Below are 25102 nucleotides of genomic sequence, written 5' to 3' on the forward strand. Positions count from 1 at the left end.
AGAAGCAAATCCTACACTCAATTTTTGGTATAGTTCAATACAGCTTCTGGATTTATAAAAATTCCTTTTGTAGAAGTCAAAAATGACTACTAAACTGTCCTATCAATGTGGCACAACTTTCATCATTAATCTACTTCAAACTGTTCACATTTCTGATATCTAATTATTACTTCCTGTTGGAACCAATTTTTAGTATATACAACATTACAATTTCTTATATAATCATTCCTCAGGGCTCATATCTGCGTCTTCTCACTTTTACATTTCTTCTGCCACAAGTGTATCATAAGCCACCAACATCCATCAAGTGGCTGGATAACCTCTTTAATTGGACGTCTGCTCATTCTTGTCTCCATACAATCCATTCTCTGCCATAGCAACCAGAGCAATCTTGTTTTAAAGGGCTAGATTACATCACGCAACTTGTGTAAAATCCTAACACTATATTTGAAATTTACATAAATTCCAATCTATAACACTGCGAGCAAATTCTTGTAATAATCTGATTCATGCCTATATATCCATAATTATCCTCTTATATAATGCTACAAACTAATTTTTTTCAGTTCTTCAAATATGCCAAATTCTTTCCTACCTCAGATTCTTGAAACTTACTATTCCTTCCTTCTAAAATTAGGCTTACCTAATCTTTGCATGGTTAATTATATTCACACACCAGATTTCACTGCAACTTTCTAAGAAGCATTCCCTGACCACCCAATCCAAGAGTATCCTGTTCTTTTCTTCTAGAACACTGTAATCTGTGATTAAGTACTTAGGATGGGGCCAGTGCCATGGCTCAATAGGCTAATCCTCCGCCTGCGGCGCCGGCACACCGTGTTCTAGTCCCGGTCGGGGAACACCAGATTCTGTCCCGGTTGCCCCTCTTCCACGCCAGCTCTCTGTTATGGCCTGGGAGTGCAGTGGAGGACGGCCCAAGTCCTTGGGCCCTGCACCCGCATGGGAGACCAGGATAAGTACCTGGCTCCTGACTTCGGATCAGCGTGATGCACTGGCCGCAGTGCACTGGCCATTGGAGGATGAACCAACGGCAAAAGGAAGACCTTTCTCTCTCTCTTTCTCACTGTCTACTGTTTATTTTAATGTCCATTCTCCCAATTATGTGCAAGTCCTAGGCACAGGACAGGAGACCCTGTTTGTTATCTTCTCCCTCTGTGCCCAGGATATAGCATAATGTCTGGCAAATAATAGACATTCCAATAACACAACTAAATGACTGACTTCTCTCCTTTAGGCAGACCACAGGAAACAGTTAAGTCTGATCAGAAATTGTACACTAAGCACAGAATCACGACCATGGAGAGTAAGGTAAATGATGGGAATATGCATATGAATCAGGTCAAAACAGGACACACCCAGATATACAGTAATACCTATAAAGGCAAAATTACTTTAATCTTATTAATATGTAAAGGATAATGCCAGCACCTGCCTCAATAACTCAATATATGGTTATTTTATTATTGTCGTTAATACTTCAGTTAAAGGAAATTACAACCTATAAATGCATATATTTCTCAAGGTTGCTTCAAAGTTTGCTATCTGAACCTCCAAAATATTTTCTCAAGAGTCAATACTCCATACAGTGGTTCTTTTGTTTTAGTGCATAATGTTCACTTCATTATTCATGTATCCATTTTAACAAATATGAATCAAGCACTGCTTTGTGCCAGGAACTGTTCTAGCACTGGCGCTAACAATGTTAAACAAAACAAATAATCACAGCTTTATGAATCTTAAATCCATGTGACCAAACAGAAAAGAAGTAAAATATATAGAATCATATATGGTGATATATGCTATTCAAAAGCAGGGTAGAGGTTTAATAAACAGGGTCAGTACAATTCTAAACTATTATTAGAAATTTATAGTTCTTTCCAAAAGTGATATAGAAGATACTATTTATAGAATCTAAATATCACAAATAAAATAACATGCTTAAACAAGGAAAGACTTTTAATTGAAAAACTTTATAAAAACATACTTTCTTTCCCATGGCAGAATGGGCAGAAAACTGCTCAGGCTTAAGGTCAGTTAACAAGCAGTCATAGCCCGACTTAGGTTCTGCAAAAAGATGCAGGGCTAAAGAAAGGAAGAGGCAGAAAGCAGCAATGGAAACTGCAGAAAGAAAGAAATTAAGGGCCAAGGAGAACACCTGTTGTTAAGAATCCCACGGATAGGCAGCTCCTCTATTCAACCAGCACGTGGCCACCCTTTTCTTCTATTTCTGACCATGATACCTTTTCTATTTAGTATAGAATGTCATAACTTTCCCTCATTATTCTATCCCCAAAACAAATACTTAACTTTTAGCCTTTTTTGATAACCCCAATGATAGAGGGAAAGAAATCCCTTTTTTATCCCTACCTGTATCATTATAATTCACATCAAATGAATGTAGTTAGCCAATAAACTACTGTCTCCTTCTTATATTTTATATTAATAACTAGGATACAGGTCAGAATCTGGTGTAAACTACAAGATAAAAAGTTAGAATGTTTCACACAGCACCCCTAGCAACATGGTAATGCTACACCAGGAGAGAATGTCTATGAGCATTTCCACTACTTGAGAGAAATCATCATGAACTAAGGAAAGCTGGGGGTAACATGAGTAAGCCCTCTCTAAAACCACTGGCTCAGACAGCTGGGGTTACAGTGAGATAAGGAGTATATAAATTAAGCTTGTCCATAATTTGTTTTATTCCTCCATATGAGAAAGGGCCTTATAATTTTCACCCGAAAAAAGCAAGGGTTTTTAGTCAGTATCAGGTTTGTTTTTGTTTTTTGTAATTATAGTGTTCATTACAGTTATTTTCACAAAATCATTCCTCAACTTCCAACTATCAAATACATTGAAGAATTTTTCCAATTAAATATAATTTGTACTTATATTCAAAATTTCATAAAATAAAACTTGTAAGTTTAAAGAAAAATAAGCAACCATATATAATAAAATGAAGCATTGGCAGAGAGATGCTGGCCATAATAATTACCTTTAAGGGTGTGTGTTTATTTTCATCTTCTTGCATCCACAGATCCTGCTCATAATAATATAAGCCATCATTGATAACTTTAGCAAGTTCAGATGTAATTTTTGCCCAAGACATATGGTTGCCTGTTAGATCTCCTCCAGGATGTTTTCTCATGTAAGGTGGTGTCTGAGTTACGATCAAAATCTTATTTAAATCCAGGTCATCAATTTCATAATCTGAATCATTATCAGACCAATCACCAAATGTGTTTTTTTGTCCTTCTATTTGCTCAATCTCTTCATCAAATAAAAAATCAAGTTCTTCTTGTTCTTGTTCTTCAGGAGGATATAGTTGATTTGATGCCTCTTCTGTTATAAATACTGATTCCTGAAGGAAGAAATTGGTATTTTACATAAAAACTTTAACACTTTTAAAATAAATGTCTAGGGGCTGGCGCTGTGGTATAGTGAGTAAAAGCTGCCACCTGCTGTGCCGGCATCCCATATGGGCACCAGCTTGAGTTCCAGCTGCTCGAGTTCTGATCCAGCTCCCTGCTAATGCACCTGGGAAAGCAGCAGAAGATGCCCCAAGTCCTTGGGCCCCTGCACCTGTGTGAGAGACCTGGAAGAAGTAATTGCTAAAGCGAAACTGAAGACTTAAAAAAACAAACCACAAAGTTGCAGTAAAAGAAGTATTAGATTTAGAATGAGAATGGTCCTTAGATCATCCATTACATGGCACTGACTTTTTCTTTAATATAAGGATCTTTGCCTTATGTATTTAAAAAGCAGAGTGACAGAGAGGAGAGGAAAAGAGTGGAAGGGAGGAGGGAAAAGATTAAGAGATCTTCCATCAGCTGATTCCCTACCACAATGACTTCAGAGGCCAAGGCTGAGCCAGGCTGAAGCCAGGAGCCTGGAACTTCCATGTGGGTGGCAGGGGCCTAAGCACTCAGACCATCCTCTGCTGCTCTCCTAGGAGAATTAGCCAGGAGCTGGACATGAAGCAAAGCAGCTCTAGGACTTAAACAGGCACTGATACTGGCAACCCAGGTCACAGTTTAATCTGCTGCACCACAATGTAGGTCCGGCATTGATTCATTTTACCAATGAGAAAACAAAAGCCTACAGATGTAGTACTATTTGCATATGATCTCATAAATACAACTAGAACCAAAGTCTTTCAGAGTCACTGATCTTCTGAATCTCACTCACAATGATAATACCGTAATTTAGCTAATCTCTCCACGCCATCCTCAACCCCATTTTACTCAGCCTATTTTCACGTCAAATTCTCCCTAATACTCACCAAGTTTTAAAATTTTCACCACTTCTGTAGAACCTAAAATGGTTATTGGCTAATATAACAAGTCCAAACTTTTAGATCCTAGATCTTCTAACAGCCAACCTATTCTAAATCTCCCAGCACAAAGAAATCAATTTCTCAGTCAGTACCACACGCCATTTTCTTTCTTAAAAAAAAAAAAAAAGATTTGTTTTTATTTACTTTAAGAGCAGAGTTATAAACAGATTAGAGACAGAAAGAGAAATCTTCCATCTGCTGGCTCACTCCCCAAATGGCTGCAACAACCAGGGCTGGGCCAGGCCGAAGCCAGGAGCACCTTCTAGGTCTCCTATATGGGTACAAGAGCCCACGCACTTGGACCATCTTCTGCTGCCCTCCCAGGTATATTAGCAGGGAGCTGGATCGGAAGTAGAGCAGCTGGGACTCATATGGAATGCTGGTGCTGCAGGCCGGGGCTTTAAGTAGCTGCGCCACTGTGCCAGCCCCACAGGGCATTTTCTGACCTATCATCCTTCAGCTCATGCTAACTCCTCTTTGTTGAGAATAAAACAATTCCTCATCTTCTTTGAGAATTCTTACAGATGTAAATCTATCAGTGAATAATAAGTGCACCCTATAAGCCAGGCATTGTTCTAGGCAGTATAATGCAAAACATTTAACAATTCTGCCCTTATAAAGCTAATATTCTAGTAAATGGAAAGCTATTTATGAGATTTCTACTAAAAAAAAAAGCAAATTGAAAAAACACTGCAAACTTATTTTTTTACAACTATATACCCCCAGTGTTGTAGTCATTTAGGACATGAACAGGGGAAGATCCCTCTCTTCTAACTCTCCTTCTCTTTCAAACAAATCTTTAAAAATGATAATAAAAATCAACTATTCCTTAAAAAAAACTATATACCTTGTTTTTCACTTGTAGGTACAAGAAAACAACCTGAGAATAAACACCAAAGTGTTAATAACAGTAAACCCTTGGGGCTGGCACTGTGGCATAGTGGGTAAAGCTGCCACCTGCAGTGATGGCATCCCATATGGGCACAGGTTCAAGTCCCAGTGGCTCCACTTCCGATCCAGCTCTCTGCTATGGCCTGGGAAAGCAGTAGAAGATGGCCCAAGTCCTTGGGTCCCGCCATCCACATGGGAGACCTGGAAGAAGTTCCTGGCTTCTGGCTTCTGATCGGCGCAGCTCTGGCCTTTGCAGTCAATTGGAGAGTGAACCAGAGGAAGATCTCTCTCTTTTTCTCTCTTTGACTTTCAAATAAATGAAATAAATCACTTTTATAATTAAGAGATTTTTGGGTTGAAGATGACTTAAGTATGCATGCTTATTTACAGTAATGATGCACAGTAAGGAAAAGAATAAATCCTTATTGATACTGGAAACAAGTAATACAGTCAGAAGATCAGAAACACTTGAATTTCCAGAAAGCAGAAAGTAACTGGGATTATATTAATAATATACAAGAGTACAGGAAATGGCAACCTACAGCATATTTAAAAGCTAGGCTGTAAGGAGGCAGAAGCCACTGGTAGTCCCATCTGGATCCTAGAAAGCCTTGAGATAGCAGGTATCAAGAGCAAGAATGGACTATGTGACAGCATATGGACCATGCAGCAGCAGGTAATAGAAGGCCATCATGACAGATTGGCAATCATGCAACAGCCATCTAAACAGATTATTTGGAAAACCAACTACAGAACACAGGTAGAACAGTCTGCCCCAATCCCTTTATCTGAGAATATGAAAGCCCAATAATTTTTTTCCAAACAAAATAAAAAGGCTCACTGAAGGAGGGTTCATGTTTTAGGTCCTGAGGCTAGAATGATGTTGAACACTTTCAGGAGTATTCTAAAGCTCTAAAACAGCTGTGCAGTGAGGAAAGGCAAGATAATTTCACCAATAAATTAAATCTACGAAGGAATCTTGCCTCTAAGTGAAAAGTATTCCCTATTTTAGTAATCATGGAGGTCCAGAGCCTGCATTTCTGGTTTTCTGGTTCTTTGCCTAGACCTCCAGGTACCAAGAAAGTACAATCTTAGCTCACATTCTGCAAAACCAACCTTTAGGTGAACAAATCTACAAGACCACAAAAGAAATCCATACCAACGTAGTAATATTAACAAAAATCTCCAAACATAAGGTGAAGCCCACATTTTAAAAGATAAATATTTCAACAAACAAAAAAATTGATGGAAATGGCAAAAGTCCCAAGAGAGAACCTCAGACCCCTCAACTCCAGCAATGTGACAACCAAGGAGGTCCAATATCAGAGAAAAATACCAGAAAAAGGGAAACATTAGCTTCCCAAAAATGAAAGACATGAATATTCAGCACAATGAATAAAAACAGATCTACATCAAAGCACTTCATCCTGAAATTTCCAGAGTGGAGATGAATAAATCATCTTAAAAAATCTTCAAAAGAAAGTAAGTCACTTGATACAAGGTATCCAAAAGGAATAAAAAATGTCACTTGATAACAAAGTATCTGAAGGGACTATATCATTAGAGGAAAACTATCTGAGTGACAACAGAAAACGTCTTCAGAATTCTACAAAAAATAACTAGTCAAGATTTTTTTTCCTGAAATTGATTTATTTAAAGGCATACAGACAGGAAAGACAGGTAGACAGATTTTTCCATGGCTGGTTCACTCCCAACAGTCAGGTATGGGCCAGCCTGAAGACAAGAGCCAGAAATTTCATTTACATCTTCCATATGGGCAACAGGGACCCAAGTACTTGGGCCATTTTCCAATGCTTTCCCAGCGCATCAGCAAGAAGTTGGGTGAGAAGGGATTTAGGTGGGACTTGAACCAATACTCCAACAAGTGATGCCAGCATCAATAAGGTAAGCTGCGGCTTAACCTGCTCTCTCATCTTAGGTCTTACAAAAAGTACTGGCAATCTTTGGCTATAAAACGGAAATATCCTCGACTCCATAAACGGTTCTCATAACATTTTTAAAGCTAGACTCCAGAGGCTGGCATTGCGACAAAGTTGCCTGGGATGCTGGCATCCCACGCAGGTACCAGTTCATGTCTCAACTCCTCCAGTTTCAATTCAGCTCCCTGCTAAAGCACCTGAGAAAGCATAGTATTAGGGCCCCTGCCACCCATGTGGGAGATCTGGAAAAAGCTCCTGGCTTTGTCCTGGCCTAGTCCCAGACACTATGGCTATCTGAGAAGTGAATTAGCAGATGCAAAATCTATTTTCCCTCTTTGGATATAAAAAATCAGGGGCCAGCGCTGTGATGTAATGGGCAAAGTCTCCGCCTGCAGCATCAGAATCCCATATGGGCGCCTGTTCGAGGCTAGGATGCTCCTCTTCCAATCCAGCTCTCTGTAATGGCCTGGGAAAGCAGTAGAAGATGGCCCAAGCGGTTGGGCCCCTGCGCCTGTGTGGGAGACCTGGAAGAAGGTCCTGGCTTCTGGCTTCGGATCAGCTCTGCTCCAGCTATCTGCAGCCATCTTGGGAATGAACCAGTAGATGGAAGACCTTTCTTTCTGTCTCTTCTCTGTGTAACTCTACCTCAATAAATACATAAAATCTTAAAAAAAAAAAAAAAAAAAAACTAGATTCCAGCACAAATATCAGCCTTCCAAAGAACAACCCTCTTTTAGTACCAACCCTTCCAAAAGCTTTGCTTCATGAAATATTATCAATTTCAAGCAAACCATTATTTTTCATACCATTGAAAAATAAATATTGAATCACAGAGACTTTAAATGTGGAAGAAAAAATGTAAACCTCAGAATAAATGAAATATGGTACAAATTTTTGTCACTGAGTCCAGGATACTCTCCTTCTTGGTAACCTTGACAAATCACAGAAATTATTTAGGATCTTTAAGAAATTCTTTGAGAAAGGTCCTTTACAAGTTTAAAATGTATCCTGAGGTGGAGAAAATGTGTTAAGATTACAGTATGTTACTTGTAACCACCATTGGTAAGTTCTTTTTCATCAGGTTTTCAAACTTAACACTAACAATATTTAAATCCTGTAATTCTTTATTGTTTCAGGGGGGAGGTGCCCTGTGCACTGTATAAGCTTTTTGTCAGTAACCCTGGCCTCTGCCCACTAAATTCAAGAGCACTCTCCTAGTTATAACAACCAAAAATGTCTCCTAATATTCCCAATGTATCCTAGAGAGGCAAAACCTCAACATTTCCCATTCTTCCAGTAGAGAATCGCTCTTAAATCCTTAATGCTTCCTTTCTTCCTACTTTGTACCCAAGGAATTAAAACGTCCTATTCAGGGATAGGCATTTCACCTAGCAATTAAGCCAGTGGTTGAGAAGCCTGTGACCCCTATCAGAATTCCTAGATTTAAGTCCCAGATCCATTCTCCATTCCAGCTTCCAGCTAACATACAACCTGGGAAGCAGCAGGTGTTACAAGTATTTAGGTCCCTACAACCTACATGGAACTCCCAGATTTAGTTCCTGGCACCTGGCTTCAACCTGTCCCAGTACTGTTTCAAACATTTGGGGAGTGAACCAGCAGATGGCAGATCCCCTCTGGTTTTTAACTTCTTAAGTTTTTACTGAAGGTTAACAAATTCCAAGCGTTAAAATTTCTAATTTTTCCAAAATTTACATATACACCCAAAAAATAAAACATACTGAGTCTGTAACAACTAACCTTCAATTTCACTGGGGGTGGACGATGTCTCTTTTTTACTTCTATCCAAGGTTCTGAGTCCAAGTCAGGCAAACTTGTAGACAAACCTCTAGACATTGCTTGAAGATTACTTGTTTCAGTATTTTTCTTTGGGCTCAATGGACTTCCCATTCTTGGAGAATTTGGGGCAGACTCTAAAATTTTAAATTAGTTCTACAGTTAAAATGATACTGGCTTACCATTAAAACACATTTCAGTTTTTCCTTAACTTGGGCTTGATATTTTTTCACAAAAACATGAAAAGAATCTCAACTACAACTTTTCCAGTGACTTTCAAAAATGGAGAGCTTAAAAGATTTATTCAAAAGTGAAGCCACTGAATAATAAAAGAAACATGATCGATCCTTACACTGACCTGGTACATTACATTCAAGCATTTCATAAATATCAATCTAAGTCACTAATTTTAACAGTACGTCTCTTTGGGAATCAAGTTTTCTGTGAAATCTTAGATTAAAATTTTATAAAATTGCACTCTCAAATACTCTTAAATCATAATTAAGTTAAACACACACATGTATTAAGGTAAAATTAATTATTCTACTAGGATTTGAATGAAAGCAGCCATTGCTCCTACTTTCCATATGTCCTTTAACAAGGCTTGGCTTCAAGCAGTGAATGTAGTATGCCCACTTACTATCTTGGCTCATACCTGTACTATGAAGATTTAAAGTCCAAAATTCCAAACACAACACTTAAGATGTTTAAAAACTGTTGATATTTAAAAAGCCTTTCTCCAAAACCCTGCAACTTCTGGTTTATTTTTAATCAAAATAATTATACATTCAAAATATAATCTCTAAATTATCTCTCTTATGTTCTTTTACTTTCAGGAAAAAACGTAAATGTTTTAAGTTAGATTCATCTTCAGGTCAGAGGAAGCAAAATTAACTTACTTTGGACATTGTTTTAGAAAAACATATACTATAATATTATGTTGTAAATCTCAAATACATGCAAAATTTATTTATTTATTTATTTTTGACAGGCAGAGTGGACAGTGAGAGAGAAAGACAGACAGAGAGAAAGGTCTTCCTTTACCGTTGGTTCACCCTCCAATGGCCGCTGTGGCCGGTGCGCTGCGGCTGGCACACCGCGCTGATCCGAAGGCAGGAGCCAGGTGCTTCTCCTGGTCTCCCATGGGGTGCAGGGCCCAAGCACTTGGGCCATCCTCCACTGCACTCCCTGGCCACAGCAGAGAGCTGGCCTGGAAGAGGGGCAACCGGGACAGAATCCGGCACCCCGACCGGGACTAGAACCCAGTGTGCCGGCGCCACAAGGCGGAGGATTAGCCTCTTGAGCCGCAGGGCCGGCCCCGCAAAATTTATTTTTATGTATACTGTAAAATTCTAAATATTATTTACTTCTTAGTCATTTCACTGAAAATATGCAGAGTTGAATGTTACATGTATAAAACTAAGCTTAGATACCAAAAATCCTTTTTTTAGTTTCTAAATGAAAGGAACATTTCAGGACTGGGTTTGAGAAGTTTTCTAACATTTTATTCTCATCCACATGATAAAATCAGATGGCTTTATGGACACATGGATTCAACCACCAGGTTGCATTACTTTTAAAGAAGGTATTTTGTTTTAGAATAGAAAAAAGATCTAGAACTGTGCATCTCAGTATGGTAGGCACTAGCTATATGCAGCTATTGAGCACTTGAAATGTGGCTAGTCAGAAAATGTGCTGGGTATAAAACACAAAGATTTCGAAGACTTGGTGTCCCTTTCATCCCCAAAATAGTACCATAAGTTTCATATTGAGTATGTTGTAATTTTTGGATGTTGAACTAAATTAACTACTGAAAATATTAAATTTAGTAGCTCTACAGCTACTAAAATGTTTCAAATTTTGTGTACAGCTCACTCTACCAAACACTGCCACTCTACAGTTTTCTTAATGGAACATATATCACCAATTCATTCACAAAAGCAGTATAAATGAAACAATCTTTAAGCTACTAGTCTAGTTAGAGCAATCACACTAAGTCCAGAGAACTTACTTTATAATACTGTGAATTACGTATGTCCATATAATGAATAGCTTTAAAATTAGACTAAGAATCACTACCCCTGTTATCATTTGCGGATTTATCCAGTTCCTTATATAGCTATTCTGAGAATTAACTAAATAACTATGTATACTACATGCACAAATGATAAGAACAGCACTTAGCATGTGGCAGGAAATTCAGTAGCTACTTTTAACAGAAAAGTTAAATCTTTTAATAGTCGCCTAACAGTTTATTATATCATAGCTAAATGTTCTTCACGTTTGTATTATGCTTCCACCATGAAGTGCTTAACTACTTTCACAACACATGTGCTTAGAAATGAAATATCAGAATATCAAAGAATTTGGGTAAGTCTTAGGATCAGACTTTAAAAGGTGTTCACCATTTAATAAGCAGCACATATGCTGTTTTCTGATCTGTGTTCTTTTACAATGAAGATTTCAAACTACATACTTGTGTGAAATTTCAGGGCAACAGTAACAATCCTCCAATACTAAATGAGTTTAAATGATTGCAGTTACCTGACATTAATTTATAAACAAAAGATTCAGATACATATCTTAAAACAAGTTACAATTCCGAGAACACAGAAAAGTTATCTTTGCTGGTTTTATCAAATGAAAATTATCAACTTGGTTCTCCCAAGACGAATCACCATACATATTCCATATTTATCTAGTATGATTCTTTTTCCCACCATGGGAGAAATCACTGTTCTGGGTAACTCTAAGAAGTTTTTAAGAGGATTCTATTTTTGATGTGTGGAGCTTTGAAGAAGACTGCTGTCCATCAAGATTTTAAATGAAGTCCCATAGCTTCAAAAACAATAAAGTCAATATCGCCAGATACCAGACCTCTCAGCTCTGATGAACCAAATCCTTTCAAGAATTGATAATACAGTACTAAATCCACGGCACTGCAAAGGCCTACATTGCAAAAGTAATCTTACCATTCCCATAATCAGCCTTTTGTGGTGCATTAAGGTCTTCTGCCAGTGCAAATGTCAACCCATGTTAGACAATTCAACCTCCAATGAGGAAAAAATAGACAATTTAATTTCTTTGATGAAAAGGACCATGTTAAAATATCTTACCATATAAATCCCTCAAAAAGTACACACCAAGGGTTATGTTTCTAAAATTTAAGGACTTCTAATCTGAGATGAAAGATATATATGAAAGTTTCATTAGTTTTTTTCTACCTAAAGGTACATATATAAAGTCAGCCTACACTTCCTATCCCTTATTCTCACTTCAGACTTTTGGTAACATACTACTCTCCCTTGACCATGGCAATCTAGGTTCTTTACACAAGGGAATTAAGGTCAATAATTAGGAGATTCTTGGAAAAATTTATTTACATATTTATTCCTATGACATAATGAGAATTAGTATGATTCTAAGAATGTTCTTTTAGTATTTCTTCCTTAATCATCTAATTTGATGTGTAAAGAACCTAAAAATTTTAGCATTTAAATACACATTGTTTCATGCAATATGGACATGTATGAATTTGAGTATATAAAAAACACAAAAATGTACAAGACATTATGATTTTATCATTGTAATTTTATTAATAATGCATAAATAGTTATTGGACAAGTTATCACCAACTTGACTGATCTTAGCTACTCTGTAGAAAAAGGATTTTCTGTATTATCCATTACCCTATGCCTGTTCATAAGCTGGTTAAAAATGTCATCTTGGACCCCAAGTTTACACAATAAATAAATCTACTTATACAATCAGCCATTATACCTTCAAAAACAAAACAAAACAAAACAAAAAAACTCTAAAACAATGTCACTTTTCTTCAACTTTAAAACATCTGCCCAAGTTGCTTGCTGGGATTAGAAGCAGAGGGCTGACAAAGAAATATAAGATAAAAATACCTGTGAGACTGTCCATCATCAATGCTCTGACGGGCAAGTCTCTCATATTGATATATTAAAAATACATTTTGAAGAGTAAAGAAAAAAATCCTCATTCATATCTTCAGTTTCTTACCCAATCAAGTGTCCATGCTAACAAATCTGAAAGTCCTTACGAAGTATCATGACAACATGTCAGTTTTGCAATGTACACCATGCTGAAGGACAAATCAAATAGCAAAGGACCTAACACTCTGGGAAATGCTATTCAAACCTCTCTTTATCTGCTTTATTGATCTGGACATAAGTACATAAGCCTGGAAACAAAAAACAGAATCTTGTGGTATTTCCAGAATAATAATTAACTTTCCCACCCGTGAATAAAAGTAGCCCATGCAGCCCAGGCCAATTACACAGAAATGGGCAGCCCCTATAGAAACAATAGCAGTCCTCTGGTCTGTCTCACAGCATCGCAAAGGTGGTTATCTCTGCTGTCGTGTTGGCCCAACCTCCTCCACAAGGAGTTGAGTAGACATTCTTGCACAGAAGACAGTCCGATCTCTCATTTCTGCAGCACGATTTGTTCCAATGTTTATAACGCATTGCAGTGAATCACCTAGTCCATTGCATATTCCGATCAAATGACATCCAAGAGCATCAGTAGATCATCACCCTGACTGAAAAAAGTTTAAGCACACATTTTTTCCCAAGAGGGAATATCTTAAAAATGATCCAGGAAAAAATTTATTAACATTAAAGCAGTTTTTGGAAATTCTAAACACAAGGAGGATAAAGAGAACCCCAATTCTTCTTTAGAATGTACTCATTCTAGTTTTTCGAAATGAAATAAGTTTGAAGCACATTGTAACAAAATTAAAGGAAAGCTATACCATTTGAGCATAAAATTTGTAGACTATTCTAATCCTTCCAGACTATTACAATTTACAAGGGGAAGAGTAGGATAATATACCCATGGTCCTTTAGTAAAATTAAAAGATAGTATAAACTCCTTACGTGACAAAGTACACGTATAATTTTCTGAACAAGAAACAGGAGGAAATTTCATTCATAATTCTTAGATCCCTATTTAACTTAAGAGTTTTATGTGGGAAGCAATAAGAATAGAACTTGGAGCATCAAAAGTCATTTATTTATCTTTAATTATCCTACAGAAGCCAATTAAACTTAAAAAAAATATATAGGTAAATGGACCAAATAGCCCACTGTTACGCTGTTTGCTCTAGAAGAAAAGCTGTTACCTGTATGTGAGCAAAAGGCTTGGCCTGGTACGAACTCTGGACAATCAATCAGTTGAGAGAAGTCCGTCTGTGGCACATTACGTGGAGGAGGGCCTGGAATTGGCCATTTTTCTGGTTCTATCTTTTTTCTCATTTTCTCATCCACTATTTCTACTTCTGTGCTATCTTTCAGTGCCTATTAAAAGGAATTTTCACAATAAATTTTCATTGCACATCCTATACTTCTAAAATCCTAAAAATTAGAAAACCTGAAATACTATACTCTATTACAGCTAGTGATTCTAATAATTCCCATGAATTAACTGCTTACAGAAAATTTTAAAATAAATTTTTACTGGGCCTGGTGCTGTGGTATAGCAGGCGTAGTAGCAGCACAAGCATCCCTTACAGGCCACTGCTGGTGTCCTGGCTGCTCCTATTCCCATCTAGCTCTCTGCTTACAACCTGTGAATCAGTGGAGGATGACTCAAGTGCTTGAGACCCTGCACCCATGTCAGAGACCCAGAGCAAACTCCTGGTTTCAGATTGGCCTAGCTCCGGCCATTGCAGCCATTTTGCGGGTAAACCAGGAGATGGAAGACCTTGCTCTGTCTTTCCCTCTGTCTGTAACTTTACCTCTCAAAGAAACAAAATCTGTGGGGGAAAAAAAAAAGTTGTTCCTTTAAGCAGGAGTGGGGAACTTTTTCCTTCAAGGGCCATTGGATATTTATAATCATTCACAGGTCAAACAAAATTATCGATGTAAAAATTAGCCTGCAGTAGATTTATTTAGAGTTTCAAGTCCCACCTGCAGTTGCCTTGGCAGGGCCAGACCAAATTATCTTGCAGGTTTTATATGGCCTGAAGGGTGGACATTCCCTACCCCTGCAAAGTAATAAATATCTTGATTTATCACTTATTTAACTGACAGCACATGTTTTCACAACTGGAATAGTCATTCAAAGATTATTGCATCAACTAGAAGCAAAAGGCTTGTTATCAATTAAGTTTTACTGTTAATTTTTTTTCATATTTCATCTCTATTTTCCTTTCTCTTCCCTTAAAAATATAAGTAAAATGTACACATTGTATTTTACACAGTAACACATGCACACAAAATTCCTCACAATTCCCCCCCAAAAGTAGGTGTTATTCCTAATTATGGATGAGGAAACTGAAGCTCAAAGAAGCTTAATAAAAGACCAGACATAGTGTGATGCAACACTAGGAATAAAACCATTCATTATCTGTCCACAACAGTTTTAGCCATTAGGCTATGGTGTTTCCCCCACCCCACCAAAAAAAAAAAAATTAGTGTTCCAGTATAAGGACAAAAATCAAACAAGATCAAAATTTCCTCAAAATATTTTAGTTTGTGAACACATGTGTAATCACAAATGCCTTTAATGAGGGTCCTTCAAAAAGTTCATGAAAAATGGAAGCAAAGCTCATTTCAGTGGAGAATACTTTTGAAATCCATGCCTACGAGGGATTTTCAAAATGTTGAGAGAAAATGTGTATTATGGAACAAATATGCATGAATTTCAACTAACAAACTTGGTGTGGGGGTGGCAGCAGAGAGGCATCAGAAACAAGAAAGCCCCAAACAAATACTGGCAAGAGCCTTGCACTGGGCCAAACCTGGGAGCCAACAACTCAATCCAAGTGTCCCATGTGGTGGCAACAACCGAGTTACTTACTTGAGCCTTCAGAGGGGCTTCCCAGGGGCTGTATTACCAGGAAGATGGAACTAGAAGCTAGAGCCAGGGACTGAACCCAAGGTACTCTGATGTAGAACTCAAGTTTGTTTTTCTTTTTTACTTATTTATTTTTATTTGAAAGGCAGAAATCTTCCACCAGCTGGTTCACATCCTAAATGACTGAAACAGCCAGGACTGGTTAGTCTGAAGCCAGGAGCATCTTCAGGGTCTCCCACATGGATGGTGGGTGCCCAAGTACTTGGGTCATCTTTCACTGCTCTTCCAAGCACATTAGCACAGAACTGCATTGGAAGCAGAGCAGCTGGGACATGAACCAGTGCTCATCTGGGAGGCCAGCATTGCAGGTAGCAACTTTACCTGTTGTGCCACAACACTTGCCCCAACTTGAATGTCTGAACTGGCATCTTAACCATTAGACCAATAAATGTCCTGAAACTATTTTAATTACATTTTTCCATAAGCATTTAGAAACTCCCTCATAATAGAACAGTACTTAATTAACAGGTTAATTTTTCATAGCTGTGCATAACTTTAAAATTAGGATTAAAAGCTTTTCTAAAAAATGTGTATTTTTATTTATTTATTTAAGATTTATTTATTTGAAAGGCAGAATTGGAGAGTCACAGATGGGATCTTCCATCCGCTGGTTCACTCCTCAAATGGCCCAAGTGTTTGGGCCTCCACACCGAAACGGGATACCTGGAAGAAGCTCCTGGCTATGGCCTGGCCCAATCCCTGGCCACCACGAACATTTGAGGAGCAAAACAACTGTTGGAAGACCTCTCTCCCTCTAATTCTGACTTCCAAATAAAGAAATATTTGTGTGTGTGTGTGTTTGACAGGCAGAGTTATACAGTGCGAGAGACAGACAGAGAGAAAGGTCTTCCTTCCGTTGGTTCACCCCCAAATGGCCACCATGGCCAGCGCGCTGCGCTGATCTGAACCCAGGAGCCAGGTGCCCCCTCCTGGTCTCCCATATGGGTGCAGGGCCCAAGCACTTGGGCCATCCTCCACTGCCTTCCCGGGCCACAGCAGAGAGCTAGACTGGAAGAGGAGCAACCGGGACAGAATCCGGTGCCCCAACCAGGACTAGAACCCGGGGTGCCAGCACCACAAGCAGAGAATTAGCCCAGTGAGCCACGGCGCTGGCCCCAAATAAATAACTCTTAAAAAAAAAAAAAAGCATAATGCATAAGTGTGTTCAAAAAAAACATGCTATTCAAAGAAACCTGTCAATAAAATGGAAAAAAATAAAACTGAGGGGGGTTGTGATTTATACATGATGAGCTCATATCCAAACAAAAACCTATTTTTCAAAAAAGCACTTCAGGCCGGTGATGCGGCTCACTAGGCTAATCGTCTGCCTACGGCGCCAGCACTCCGGGTTCTAGTCCCAGTTCGGGCGCCAGATTCTGTCTCAGTTGCTCCTCTTCCAGTCCAGCTCTGCTGTGTCCCGGGAAGGCCTTGGGCCCTGCACTCATGGGAGACCAGGAGAAGCACCTGGTTCCTGGCTTTGGATCGGCACAGCGCCGGCCGTAGCGGCCATTTGGGGGGTGAACCAACAGAAGGAAGACCTTTCTCTGTCTCTCTCACTAACTCTGCCTGTCAAAAAAAAAGAAAAAAAAAGGCACTTCAATAAAAATAAACAAAGGATTTAAACATGGTGGCACTGTGGCGCAGTGGGTTAAGTTACTACTTAGAAGGGCCGGCACTGTGGCACAGTGGGTTAACACCCTGGCCTGAAGTGCCGGCATCCCATATGGGTGCCGGTTCGAGACCCGGCTGCTCCACTTCCTGTCCAGCTCTCTGCTCTGGCCTGGGAAAGCAGTGGAAGATGGCCCAAGTCCTTGGGCCCCTACAGATCTGAAGAAGCTCCTGGCTCCTGGCTTCGGATCAACACAGCTCCGGCTATTGCAGCCATCTGGGGAGTGAACAATCTGATAGAAGACCTCTCTCTCTCTCTCTCTGTGTAACTCTTGACTTAATTTAAAAAAAAAAAAAAAAAAAAGAATGTTTGAGATCTGTGTGTGTTTCCAATCCAGCTTTCTGACAATCCACCTGAGAGGCAACAGATAAAAGCCCACAAATACTTGGTTTTTGCCACCCACGTGGGAGACATGGACTGAGTTCCTGGCTACTGGTTTTGGCCTGGCCTCCATAACCCCAGCAACTGTGGGCAAGCAGATGGAAGATCTCACTCTTGGGGCTAGCATTCTGGCACATCAAGTGAAGCCACAGCTTGCAATACCAGCATTCCATATGGGTGCCGTCCCAGTCACTCCATTTCCAATCCAGTTTCCTGGTTAATGTTCCTAAGAAAGTACTGGAGGATGGCCCAAGTCCTTGGACTTTTGCACCCCAGAGAGAGACCCAAAAAGAGTTCTAGGCCCTCGGCTTCAGCCTGGCCCAGCCTCAGCTGTTACAGCCACTTGGGGGAGCGAACAGTAGATGGAAAATATCTGTCTCTAACTCTTTCAAAATAAAATAAATAAAAATCTAAGAAAAACAGATCTCTTTCCCTATCTTTCTCTCTCTCTCTCAGTCCCAGTCTTTCAAATAAATACAGTGAAGCAAATACTTTAACAAATAAGGTACACCAATGACAAGTATATGGAAAGATGCTCAAATGCATTAGTCTTTAGGGAAATGCAAATAAAACATGACAAACACACATTTATTATTTGAAAAACTGACACTGTCAACTGCTGATCAGGCTATAGAGCTCAGGTCAGAATGCAAAATGTTGGGGCCGGTGCTGTGGCATAGTGGGTAAACCTGCTCCTACAGTGCCTGCATCCCAATTGGGCGCCGGTTCGAGACCCAGCTGCTCCACTTCGAGACCCAGCTGTTCCACTTCCTATCCAGCTCTCTGCTATGGCCTGGGGAAGCAGCAGAAGATGCCCAAATCCCTGGGCCCCTGCACCCACATGGGAAGACCCAGAAGAGGCTCCTGGCTCCTGGCTTTGGATCAGCACAGCTCTGTCCATTGAGGCCAGTTGGGGAGTGAACCAGTAGATGGAAGACCTCTCTCCCTCTCTCTCTCTCTCTCTGTGTAACTATTTCAAATATACAAAATCTTTAAAAAAAAAAAAAAACAAACAAACAAACAAAAAAAAAAACCTAGTTTATCTTTTCAAGTGCTTTTATGTTCACAGGAAAATTGAGTGAAAAGTTCTTTTTAAATGAGTACCTCTAAGATGAGATTAAGGTTTGTGGTGAGAGCCTGAACTCTATGAAAACCAGCAATCAGGGAAATAGGCAAGAAACCTTGTTCATCCATCTTTCGCCGAAGAAAAAAGTCCCGTTCTAGATTTTCTATACTGAAGTAATACTCACTGAAAAGAGAAATAAGAAACTAAACTTTAGTGTCATGTATTTACAACAGGAACTAAAAGTATCTGTCATTCCTGCATTACAACTACTAACATTACAACAGAACATGGTCTAATACAACAAAGATAGTACAAATAACACTAAAAATTATATTCAATTAAGAATTCTTACACAAGGTAGAAACTTTAAGTATTGATTATTTAAGAAAAACATTAACTTCCATTTCTATCAGCTTCTAACTTCAGTACATAGAACTAAGCAGCTCCTTTTACTTTAAAATACTGCAAAAAAAGTCATTTAAAACTCCTATTAAAAATTGTCACTAAAGCTACTTACTACTTGCTTCATCTAAATACTAAATAACAAGCTGAGTGCAAGCCAACACATTGTCTTCCATCTTTTTTGCACCACTGAGAATTGTATACTATAGGAACAATCTGTCAAAATCACCTGTAGTATAATTTGTTTTGTTTTCTAAATTGACAAAGGATTGATATTGTTTAAATACTTCTAAACCCTAGCAATCAGTACAATTATATATTTAAATAATTCAACTTCTCTCCCTTTTTTGATGAGCAGAACTATAAGACATTAAAAGTAAAAAGAATATAGCTAATCATATCAGTAGCACCATCAAACATGTGGAGAAAAATACAAAAAAGGCTTAAATATGTAAGTTGTCTTATCACGCACAGAATCACTAATCATTTCCTAAGGAATGTGGAAACAGACTGTCAGTATGATCAAGAACTACAAATTCCAAGATGCTAAGGTAGTATTCAGATTACATTTAATAACAGTCTTGAGAAACACAAAATAAAATTACATCTTCCATATAGAATAATGAAAACAGGATTATAACAAAATACAACAAGACAGTAAGTAGGGGGAAATGTAAAACAAACAAGCAAAAAGATACCAAGAATGATATGGCCTATGGTTTAAAAATCCTATACTGTTTCCAAATCACAAAGTTTTCAAAGAGGGATAGGACAAGTTATGAAAAAGCACACTAAGATCCTATTTTGGGTGTAAAATTCAATGACTAAAGATGCCCTATAATTATTTTGGCCAAATATTAACTTTGAAAAGTAAGCACCTATGACTGAAAACTAGATTTGAACAGTATTTAACTGGAGGGAAATAAAAACACCACATAAATATCCAAACTTTTCTTTTTGACTGATATTTATCAAAGTATAAAACTCTCTTAAAAGATTAGTAAAATCTACTGGCAACTCAGTAACACTAGTAATTCATTTTGTCTTCTTAATCACTGAAGGAAAAAAACGTCTAGAAGAAATTCTGAATATTGTTCCACTCTAAAGCCCTATTCATAGTTTTTGGTAACTTCCAACATTTAGATATGTGAGGTAGTCACAACTGTTCTTAGATACAAACCTACTTAAATAAATGAGCTGCCTTTTAAATGTAGTACTTTGTAAAATCAGAACATCTGAAGAAATTTATAAATCACCCTATTACCAATAATATGTATTTTTAAAACTTCTAACAGTTTGAAAACATATTAATCTCTATATCTAAATGCCAAGAGAGTATCCCATCTAGAAACAATCAAGATCTTAAAATTTTTAACGACTTGACATCAAAAATAGCGAATTAATAATACAAAATTTGGGGGCCAGCGCTGTGGTGTAACAGGTAAAGCCCTCACCGGTAGTGCTGCCATCCCATGTGGGTACCAGTTTGAGTTGTGGCTGTTCCACTTCTGATCCAGCTCCCTGTTAATATGCCTGGGAAAGCAACAGAAGATGGCCCAAGTTCTTGGGCCCCTGCACCACGTAGGAGACCTGGAAGAAGCTCCTGGCTCCTGGCTTTGGATCATCCCAGCTCTGGCCATTGCAGCCATTTAAGGGATGAACTAGTGGATAGAAGATCTCTCTGCCTCTGCCTTTCAAATAAATAAATAAATCTCTAAAAATATATGCATATATAAAATTTTACTTAGTTAAAAAACTCATCTGTTCAGAAGAGTTAAGCCTTTTACTTTAAAATACACTGCAGGGAGAGGGGCAGGTGCTGTGGAACAGGGGGTGAAGCACCCCCTGGGCCTCCTACATCCCATGTCAGAGTAGCAGTCAAGTCTTGCTCTCAACTTCCAATCCAGCTTCCTGCAAATGTATGGGAGGTCGCAGATGGCCCAAGTACATGGGTTCCTGTCACACACATGGGAGAAATGTATGTAGTTGTAGGCATTTGAGGAATGAACCACCAGATGAAAGATCTCTCTGTGTCTTTCACTCTGACATTATTTCAAATAAATATGTATAACTTTAAAAACCAATAAATCAACTGAGTCCCACATCAAATACCTGGGTTGAATACCTGAATTCTAGCTCCTGACTCCATCTTTCTACTACTATAGACCCTGGGAGGCAGCAATGATGGCTCAGGTGATCAGGTTCCTGACACCCACATAGGACATGTTGACTGTGCTCCCTGCTCCTGCCCTGGCCACTGTGGGAATGTGGTAGAAGTATTCCTGTGGATGGGAACTCTGACTCGGTATCTCAAGTAATTTTTAAAAAATAGAAAACACATTTAGCATAATTTTTCCAAAAATGTAAAGAAAAAAAATTTTAGTTAATTTATTTGAAAGGCGAGAGTTCCAGAGAAAGAGGGATAGACAGATATTCCATCTGGTGGTTTACTCCCCAGATGGCTGCAATGGCCAGGGTTGATTAAGGCAAAAGTCAGAAGCCAGGAGCTTCTTCAGTCTCCCGTGTGAGTGGAAGTGGTCCAAGCATGTGGGTCATCTTTTGCTGCTTTTTCCAGGCCATCATCAGGGAGCTGGATCTCAAGTGGAGTAGCCAGGACACAAACCAGTGCCCATATGGGATGCCAATGTTGCAGGCGGCAGCTTACCCACTATACCACAATGCCAGCCCTGTAAGGAAACTGTTTAAGGTGACTTACCAAAAATGAAAATCTAGGGCTAGGCGCTATGGCACAGTGGGTAAAGCTGCCACCTGCAGTGCCGGCAATCCCATACGGTTTCTGGTTCAAGTCCCAACTGTTCTACTTCCAATCCAGCTCCCTGCTAATGTGACTGGGAAAGCAGTAGAGGATGGTCCAAGTACTTGAGCCCCTGCACCCACCTGGGAGATCCAGAGGAAGCTCCAGGCTCTTGGCTTCAGAATGGCTCAGCTCCAGCCATTTCGACCATTTGGGGAGTGAACCAATAGATGTAAGACTTTTCTCTCTCTCTCTTTCTCTCTTCCTCCCTCCCTCTCTCTCTGTAACTCTGATTTCAAATAAATAAATCTTTTTAAAAAATGAAAATCTAAATCTCAATCAGCCTATCTATATATTTTATTAGAAATCCCAGTGACACAACATCACAAACATGACTCCTCAGAGCCAGATCTCCACTATTTGAAGAATGACACTAACAAATAACCCTAAACCTGGTGCTTCACTAACAATTGCCAAAAATCCTACAGCTGAAACAGTAACAGCAACAACAAAAAAGGAGTCATGACCAATGTCGTGTCTGATATTTTGCTCAGTGTCCTAGGGGACATTATCATGTCCTACCTTGGAAGCTCTGGATTCTACACTGCATGATCAGAAATTTTGTCAACACTGAAGTAGTACTGCTCCTCCCTCACTTGTATGAGCACATTGGCGGCCGATTATCCTGACAAGGAGTTGCATGTCCACTATCAGGTCTCAGAAGGGACCTGGCAGCAAGAATTACAAAAAGACAGGAATAGTGGTATGAAGTTGGCAGCCACATGCCAGGCACTCTCTGCCCATAAAAAGGCCCTTTTCTTCAGTGTTTGCATCCACTGTAACAGAAGAAGCAAGAACAATATAAACAAGTTGCTCTGCATTCAAATCCACCATGAAGGCGTCCCAGGAAGGTACCTGGTTGATGCTGATGAAGAAATTATGTTTTAGTAAGAGTCCATTTTCCTTTATAATAAAAATAGATGTTTTTAAAATGGTAATGCCTTTTCAAAAAGTCCTTTTCCTTCAGTTATTTATAAGGATAGGAAAAAAAATGCAAGTTTTAGCAAGGTGGTTATTCAAAATACTTGGGAAACTTTTTCTTGACACTATTCAAATTACATAGAAAACCACCCTATACAGTACTAACATGCAGAGGTTTATTTTTCTTAAGGACACCAAAACAAATATTCTCTTGATTTCAAATTCAGTACTCAGAAAGCAACTATTTTGAGATATCACATAAATCTGAACTGACTACTCATCCCAATAATGTCTCATAAAAAAGGTTACACTTAGAATTCAAGTCAAGAAGAAAGTCAAGACATCTGCCATAACTTTGTCACCTATGTTCATTTGCAAATTTTAAAGTACATAACTATTTGCAAATAATGAGCCAAGTTTCACTTCAACTTCCAATACATATTAAAGCTATATATATGAAATGATATGTTAAATAATATCCTTTAGGCAGAGAAAATACCTAACAGGTATAGAAAGCAGGAAACTTATATAAATTCATAAACTATATACAAGTTTCTTAAAAAATACTTTACCTATTTTACTACTATTGCAAGGAAAAATACAACCAAATAGTACATCCTTCAATTTTAGTAGTAAATATCAGAAATGACATTAGACTACCGATGACAGTAACATTTGACAATGCAGTGAATTTTACTGTACCATCTGCTTAACATCTGATATCAACTTACATTTGACGCTTAATATACTCTTTAAGCAATGCTTCTTCCACAGGATACACCTGTACGCCTGTACCATCATCATAGTAATACATCATACTGGTATTAAGATCTGTCTGAAATGGTTGATCAGTCCGTTCACCATGTTCTCGATAACCATACGAATAATCAAAGTTCACTTGATATGAATAAAGAAATAAAAAAACACAGATTAAAGTTATTATCAAGAAAAACCCAAGTGAAATACTTCAAAGAACAACAAACATAAAACAATCTTTACTAATCAAGTAATTTAGTTAAAACATAATATAGGACAGTGGTAAACTAACAGAAGACCTGCTCACTTTTTTCAAAGTTTATCTAATTTAGCAAAACAAAAAATCATGTCATACATCGAGGATTTCCTCTGCCTCGTCCTCTTCCCCGTCCTCGGCCTCTTCCTCGGCCTCTAAAGGAACCTCGGATATTACCACCCTCACTTCTCACACTGGACACTTCATCTTGGTCTTCTCTTTTTTCTCTATCTCGCCTCCAACCTTTTAAAAATAAAGATATTTTTATGCATGGTAGTTTACAATAAAATTACATAATTATCTTTATAAAAACACATAACCACCCTCCCCTGTTTTATAATTAGTTGACAGTAACCAGGCATAGACACAACTTAGCAAATCCAACAGGAATCTGTCAGGAACATTTCTGGCATAAATGAGGGCACCAAAAAATACTAGCAAAGAAAGACATCCTAATAAGCAAAATAACACCCTGAAAAGATAAAGAGGTCATCTACTAAATAAGACTGCCTTGTTAAAGATTCAAGAAGTTCCCAAACTACTGAGTTTGCAGTAATAAAGAATTCCTGAAAAATATTCAGAGTGTTTACAAAAAAGATGCCTCTAAATAAAAGACATTCCTTTTAAAGAGGAAATGAAAACACAAAACAACTTGGGAGAAGATACCTAAAGCACAACATAGGAATTATATCTAGAATATGAGGACTTCAAAAAAAATCTGTGGAAATTTTGAAGCAAATTTTGAAATCCATGCACAGTATTTTATAATATCCATTATTTTGTGAACTTTCTGAAGCCCCTGAAATACCTGATTTCAACTTTTTTTTAACAAAATAAACTTATCTTTTAAATATTCCGTTTTTAAACTTTTTGAAGTCCCCTCCCCACACATATAAGAAGTATCTTTGTTTCACTCAAGTGCACATACACACACAACCATTCAATGTAAAAAACAATGAGAAATAG

At 38.3% G+C, this 25102-nt stretch overlaps 1 protein-coding gene across 34 annotated transcripts in view; it reads right to left on the bottom strand.

The window, feature by feature from the left end:
* LARP1B (La ribonucleoprotein 1B) overlaps positions 1-25102 on the bottom strand; it is a 197953-nt gene that overhangs the window by 152596 nt on the left and 20255 nt on the right. For 29 of the 34 annotated variants that reach the window (XR_011378248.1, XR_011378246.1, XR_011378247.1 and 26 more), the window contains exons 6-11: positions 24236-24379; positions 23856-24021; positions 19025-19169; positions 14135-14309; positions 8947-9119; positions 3017-3382 (exon numbers count right to left, since the gene is read on the bottom strand). Coding sequence is in view for 25 of the 34 variants with exons in the window: in XM_070047594.1 (XP_069903695.1) it covers positions 3017-3382; positions 8947-9119; positions 14135-14309; positions 19025-19169; positions 23856-24021; positions 24236-24379 (1169 nt within the window). In the remaining 9 variants the exon portion in view is untranslated. Of the gene's footprint in view, positions 1-53; positions 369-3016; positions 3383-8946; positions 9120-12552; positions 13553-14134; positions 14310-19024; positions 19170-22725; positions 22968-23855; positions 24022-24235; positions 24380-25102 lie in introns of those variants that run through there. The other 5 variants (XM_070047598.1, XM_051819865.2, XM_070047599.1 and 2 more) reach the window with 3 other exon arrangements.

The sequence above is a fragment of the Oryctolagus cuniculus genome, chromosome 8, assembly GCF_964237555.1.
Source record: "Oryctolagus cuniculus chromosome 8, mOryCun1.1, whole genome shotgun sequence".
NCBI classification, from domain to species: Eukaryota; Metazoa; Chordata; class Mammalia; order Lagomorpha; family Leporidae; genus Oryctolagus; species Oryctolagus cuniculus.